A 7,152-nucleotide genomic window follows, 5' to 3' on the forward strand; every position below is an offset into this window, starting at 1 on the left:
TACTCAAAATGGCCCTCAGGCGTACTAAATGCGGTTTTCCACTCATCACCCTGTTTTATCCGCACCAGATTATACGCACCGCGAAGATCTATCTTAGTGAACCACCTAGCCCCCTTAATGCGAGCAAACAAATCAGTCAATAATGGCAATGGATACTGATACTTGACTGTAATCTTATTCAGAAGGCGATAATCTATACAAGGCCTCAGGGAACCATCTTTTTTTGCCACAAAAAAAAAACCTCCCAGAGGGGACGAAGATGGACGAATATGTCCCTTTTCCAAGGACTCCTTAATATAATTCCGCATAGCAGTATGCTCTGGCAGTGACAGATTAAATAAACGACCCTTAGGGAACTTACTGCCAGGAATCAATTCTATAGCACAGTCACAATCTCTATGCGGAGGGAGCGAATTGAGCTTAGGCTCCTCAAAAACATCCCTATAGTCAGACAAAAACGCAGGGATCTCAGAAGGAGTAGATGAAGCGATAGAAATCGGAGGTGCATCATCATGAACCCCCTGACATCCCCAGCTTAACACAGACATTGTTTTCCAGTCCAGGACAGGATTATGAGTTTGTAACCATGGCAGACCAAGCACTAGTACATCATGTAAATTATAAAGTACAAGGAAGCGAATCACCTCCTGATGAACGGGAGTCATGCGCATGGTCACTTGTGTCCAATACTGCGGTTTATTCATAGCCAATGGTGTAGAGTCAATTCCCTTCAGAGGAATAGGAACTTCCAGAGGTTCCAGACTAAAACCGCAGCGTTTAGCAAATGACCAATCCATAAGACTCAGGGCAGCGCCCGAATCCACATAGGCATCGACGGAAATGGAAGACAGTGAAAAAATCAGAGTCACAGACAAAATGAACTTAGGCTGCAGAGTACCAATGGCAAAAGATTTATCAACCCTTTTTGTGCGTTTAGAGCATGCTGATATAACATGAGCTGAATCACCACAATAGAAACACAATCCATTTTTCCGCCTATAATTTTGCCGTTCACTTCTGGACTGAATTCTATCACATTGCATAGTCTCAGGTGCCTGTTCAGAAGACACCGCCAACTGGTGCACGGGTTTGCGCTCCCGTAAACGCCGATCAATCTGAATGGCCATAGCCATAGACTCATTCAGACCTGTAGGCGTAGGGAACCCCACCATAATATCCTTAATGGCCTCAGAAAGACCATTTCTGAAGTTTGCAGCCAGGGCGCACTCATTCCACTGAGTAAGCACCGACCATTTCCGAAACTTCTGACAATATATCTCCGCTTCATCATGCCCCTGAGAGAGGGCTAATAAAGCCTTTTCAGCCTGAATCTCCAGGTTAGGTTCTTCATAGAGCAATCCCAATGCCAGAAAAAACGCATCCACACTGAGCAATGCAGGATCCCCTGGTGCCAATGCAAATGCCCAATTCTGAGGGTCGCCCCGCAGGAAAGATATTACAATCTTGACCTGTTGAGCAGGGTCTCCAGAGGAGCGAGATTTTAAAGAAAGAAACAATTTACAATTGTTCCTGAAATTCAGGAAGGTAGATCTATCTCCAGAAAAGAACTCTGGAATAGGAATTCTAGGTTCAGACATGGGAGTGTGAACAACAAAATCCTGTATGTTTTGAACTTTTGCCGCGAGATTACTCAGGCTGGAAGCCAAACTCTGGACATCCATGTTAAACAGCTAAGATCAGAGCCATTCAAGGGTTAAGAGGAGGTAAGAAGCAGCTAGACAGCAATTAAGGGCTAGGCAGCAAAACTCTGAAGGGAAAAAAAAAAAAAAAAAATTTCCCTTAAACACTTCTCTTTCTCCTGCTTCAGCCCAAACAATTAACACTTTGTGGGCCGGCTATACTGTCATGAATCCCAATGGCTAGGGATAGCACAGGACAAGCAAAGTACAAATATATTACGGACGAGCTCTAGGGTGATGGAACCTGGGCTGACCGCTGCCCTACGCCTGACAAACGCAACTAGAGATAGCCAGGGAGCGTGCCTACGTTGGTCCTAGACGCCACGCACCAGCCTAAGAGCTAACTAGCACTGCAGAGAAAATAAAGACCTCACTTGCCTCCAGCGGAATGAACCCCAAAAGATATAGTTGCCCCCCACATGTATTGACGGTGAAATGAGAGGAAGGCACACACATAGAGATGATATATATAGTTTTAGCAAATTGAGGCCCGCTGTAAACTAGAAAGCAGAACGATACAAAAGGGGACTGAGCGGTCAGCAAAAAACCCTAATCAAAAAAACCATCCTGAGATTACAAGAACCCATGTGCCAACTCATGGCACATGGGGAGAACCTCAGTCCACTAGAGCTACCAGCTAGCATAGAGACATAATAAGCAAGCTGGACAAAAAACCAAACAACTGAAAATCAGCACTTAGCTTATCCTGAAAGATCTGGGAGCAGGTAGGCAGGAACCAAACAGAGCACATCTGAATACATTGATAGCCGGCAAGGGAAATGACAGAAAGGCCAGGTAAAATAGGAAACACCCAGCCACTGATGGACAGGTGGAAACCAAAGGCCGCAACCCACCAAAGTCACCCAGTACCAGCAGTAACCACCAGAGGGAGCCCACAAACAGAATCCACAACAGGATACATGATGAATGTTTTTGGCTTTTTCCAAGCATCAAATGAAAATTCTGAAGTTTGTTCTAGTAGACTGCGCTAGAGGAAAGTAAAACACAAAGGAGACTTTGCCTCTGTAGTACTATGGCAGCTGCTCCATCATTAAAAGCTTCTGGATTCTGGATATCTAAGCATGCGTTTCTTTATTCTGCAAAGAGCTTTTTTCACCTCCTGATTTTTCAAGCTGTAAATGAGAGGGTTGAGCATTGGAATGACTCCGGCATACAAGATGGCAAACAACTTGTCCTGGTCCATGGAATAGCTTGACTTTGGTCTCATGTACATGCCGAGGACCGTTCCGTAAAACAAGAGGATGACTGTGAGGTGTGAGGAGCAGGTGGAGAAGGTTTTGTATTTTCCTTCTTTAGAGTTAATCTTCAAGATTGTAGAGATGATATAGATGTATGACACCAAGGTCATGACTGAGGGAACTAAGCCAATAACGGCACTTGGGCCAAATATTACCATCTCTATAGTTTTGGTCTCACTACAAGAAAGCATCATTAGAGGCTTCATATCACAGAAGAGATGGTCTACTTCATTTGACCTACAAAATGTACAAGATGATATCAGAATGATGAAGAAAATGCCCTCGAGCACTCCTATACTCCAAGATGCTAATGTCATCCAGAAGCAGACCTGCAGGCTCATGAAATAAGAGTAACGAAGGGGATGACAGATGGCCACGTAACGATCGTAAGCCATGGAAGCCAGGATGAAGTATTCTGACACCATGAGCACCACGAAAAAGAAAACCTGAGCGATACAACCATGGTAGGAGATGACATTGTTCCCAGTTAGAAATATGTCCAATAACTTTGGTAAAACCATTGAGGTGAAGGACATATCCAATACTGACATATTACACAGGAGTATATACATGGGAGTGTGAAAATGCCGATCAAAGCAAAATAGACCAATTGTTAATGAATTTCCAACCAATGTTGCAACATAGATGACCAGAAATATGAAAAAGAAAACCAGCTGGAAGTCTGGAAGCTCATGGAAGCCGAGGAGAACAAACTCAGTGACGGTAAAGTTTACTGTGTCCATTTAACAACACTCAATAGAAAATGATATTGTATTTCATCAAGAAGTAAAGCGATGAAATGTCATATGTGTCTTAAATTATTGTTTAGATTAATGACAATGAGAAAAAATAAGGAATACATGGAATATTTATGTAATAGAAATATGCCCCAGAGATTTGAGTTTACTACTAATTGTACAACGACTCCCGGGATTGAAAGCAAACAAGATACCGTGAACTTTTATGGTTTTAATGATCGTAAAGTCTTAACAATTACATTTCATGATATAACTTATAGAACTTATACCAAGTTCTAAAAATGTACAAAATAACTGATGCAGTAGTTAATATTGATAGCAATAATATTATAAGTATATACTGACAACCAAGGCAAGTCAAGGCTAAATTTTATCTAAGAGGGAGAACATGTGTTTGTTTCCTTCATGCACTACATATAAGACAATTCAGTCGGGGTCAAGAGATTTGAGACAGACACAAATTTTTGTTTTCACAGTTTGCTGCTTCATTGTTTTTAGATCTTTTAGTCCGATGTTCCTATTGTAACTGAAATATCAGCAATTCATACGTTTTCAAACTTTTATTGACAAAAACATCAAGTTAAGCAAAGACTCAATATTTACAGCGCTGATCCTCATTTTTCTATGACCGCCCATTCTTGTCTAATCAGGGTTTTGCTTGTCCACCTGCTTTCTGAGGGCTGACCACAGGTTTTCAATGGGATTGAGATCTGGGGGGTTTCTTGGTCATGGACTCAAACGATAAAGGTTTAGTTTATCGAGCCATTTAGTTATCATGTTTACAGTCTCCATCATGCTTGAAAAACATTGTCCATCACCAGATTTGTAACGCTCGTGCCCTGACTGGATGGCGTGAGCGAGAATTGTGGCCCCAGTGTGCCACAAACCAGACTACCCTGAAGCAGCTACCTTGGTGTTCACTGGAGCCTCTAGTGGTGAGGTCAGGCTTGTACGGCAGGTAGCTGCCAGATGCCACTCCAGGGCAGTGTCTGGCCATAGCAGCTGATTCCACTGGGGAACGGAAGTCTATTGACAGATGCGGGCAAGTACAGACGGGCACGACTGGTACTCTGGTGGACACGGCTGGCACTATAGCAGGCAGGCGGGTACGGCTGGCACTCTGGCAGGCAGGTGGGCACAGCTGGCACTCAGGTGGGCATGACTGGCAGGCAGGCAGGCACGGCTGGCACTCTGGCAGGCAGGCGGAAATAGCTGGCACTCAGGTGGGCATGGCAAGTAGGCAGGCGGGCACGGCTGGCACTCTGGCTGGCACTCTGGCAGGCAGGCAGAGACGGCTGGCACTCTGGCAGGCAGGCGGGCATGGAACAGACTGAGGAATCTAGACTGTAGTGGGTAGGGCAGGAACACAGGCAGGTATGAGTAGAAAAAGGGAACAGATAGGAACCAGTTCAGACTGGAGGGACAGGAATGCTTCAGGAGACATGGGAACACAGTACGAGTGGGATAAGGAAACGGGTAGTAACCAGTACAGACTGAAGGGACAAAGAGCCACGGGGTGCGGTACGAGAGCAAAACCGCAGGACGCAAATAGCAGAGCAGAACAGCAGGATGCAGAGAGCAGAGCAGAACCACAGGACATGGAGAGCAGAGCAGAATCACAGGACACAGATAGCAGAGCCGCTGGTTGCAGAGCAGAGCAGCTGGATAAGGAGAGCAGAGCCGCTGGATGCAGAGAGCAGAGCAGAGCCATTGGATGCACAGAGAAGAACCGCAGGATGCAGAGAGCAGGGCCGCAGGATGCACAGAGCAGAGCAGAGCCGCAGGATGCGGAGAGTAGAGCCGCAGGATGTTGAGAGCGGAGCAGAGCAGAGCTGCAGGATGCGGAGAGCAGAGCAGAATCGCAGGACGCAGATAGCATAGCCGCTGGTTGCAGAGCAGAGCCGCTGGATACACAGAGCAGAGCCGCAGGATGCAGAGAGCAGAGCAGAGCCACTGGATGCACAGAGCAGAGCTGCAGGATGCAGAGAGCAGAGCAGAGCCGCGGGATGTGGAGAGCAGAGCCGCAGGATGTGGAGAGCAGAGCCGCAGGATGTGGAGAGCAGAGCAGAGCAGAGCCGCAGGATGTGGAGAGCAGTGCAGATCCACTGGATGCGGTGAGCAGAGCAGATCCGAGCAGCAGGATGCGGACAGCAGAGAAGAGCCGCAGGATGCGGAGAGCGGAGCAGAGAAGAGCTGCAGGTTGCACATAGCAGAACAGAGTCGCAGGATGAGGAGAGCAGAGCAGAGGGAGTAGACACCAGGATACACACAGCTGAATAGGGAAGGCAACAAACAAGGATACAAACAGGTACAGGTATAGGCGGAAGTTCACACAGGGACAGACACGGGAACAAGTTCAGGACAAGGATTCAGGCCTGGGTATACTGCCCCAGGGTGGCTGAAAAGAGAAGCAAAGAATACAGATACAGGCTTGGGTATGCAGCCCCCAGAGTGGCAGAAACATGACACAAAGAAAACAGATACGGGCCTGGGTATACAGCCCCCAGGGTGGAAGAGACAGGATAGGACCTGGCAACTCAGAAGCTGAAAGCAGACAGAGAGTTTGATGCTCAGGCATCTCCCTATGGGTGGAGATGCCTTAAGTACCCGATACCTCTTGGCAACAGGCTGGGGACAGATTAGGAGTGTGCACACAGTCTCTATAAAACTCAGGAAGTGCCTGGGCCGCCGCCCTAAGCATACAGCCAGGAAGTATGGAGCAAGCAAGGACATGAGGCTCACAGCAAGGAGTCGGCAGAGGACAGAACTCACAGCATGGCCTGGAGTGGTGAGTAAGATGGGAGATGGGAAGCCATGCAGTGATACCAGCATGGATGTTACAAGATTGCTCCTATATGAGTTGAAGTCTTGGAGGTGGCTTACATCCCATTCTTTATTCATGACAAGGTTCTTAGGCAAAATTTTGAGTGAGCCCTCTCCATAGATGAAAAGCCCCAACATATGAATGGTCTCAGGATGCCTTACTCTTGGCATGGCACAGGACTCGTGGCAGCGCTCACCATTTCCTCTTCAGACAATCATTTCTCCTGATGTCCCAAATTTTACAGGAAGAACAGGGATTTGACTACAGAGGGCAGGGGTAAAGTTATTTTCTCTGATGAAGGCACTTTCAGACTGTTTGGGGCATCTTGAAGAATGACTGTTACAGCCATGGATAGTACACATCTTCATGGCCCACTGAGTTAATGTTTTATGAGGTAGTGACAATAATGCACCACCGTGACGACCATTAGAGTTTATACGCTACAGAAGAGACAGAGAGGACAATGATGATCTTAAGATGTTAACCTCTTCCCGACCTGTGACGCCACGTAGGCGTCATGAAAGTCGGTGCCAATCCGACCTGTGATGCCTATGTGGCGTCATGGAGGGATCGCGTCCCTGCAGATCGGGTGAAAGGGTTAACTCTAATTT

The 7,152-nt window shown here is 46.7% G+C and overlaps 1 protein-coding gene across 1 annotated transcript; it reads right to left on the reverse strand.

Annotated features, from left to right (window-relative positions):
* Positions 1–2,751: 2,751 nt before the first annotated feature.
* On the reverse strand, positions 2,752–3,702 carry LOC143767555 (olfactory receptor 9G19-like). Its single transcript, XM_077255963.1, has one exon. It carries the CDS (start codon positions 3,700–3,702, stop codon positions 2,752–2,754), a length of 951 nt encoding a protein of 316 aa, XP_077112078.1.
* Between the last annotated feature and the right edge of the window lie 3,450 nt (positions 3,703–7,152).

Source organism: Ranitomeya variabilis, chromosome 4, assembly GCF_051348905.1.
Source record: "Ranitomeya variabilis isolate aRanVar5 chromosome 4, aRanVar5.hap1, whole genome shotgun sequence".
Taxonomy (NCBI): domain Eukaryota; kingdom Metazoa; phylum Chordata; class Amphibia; order Anura; family Dendrobatidae; genus Ranitomeya; species Ranitomeya variabilis.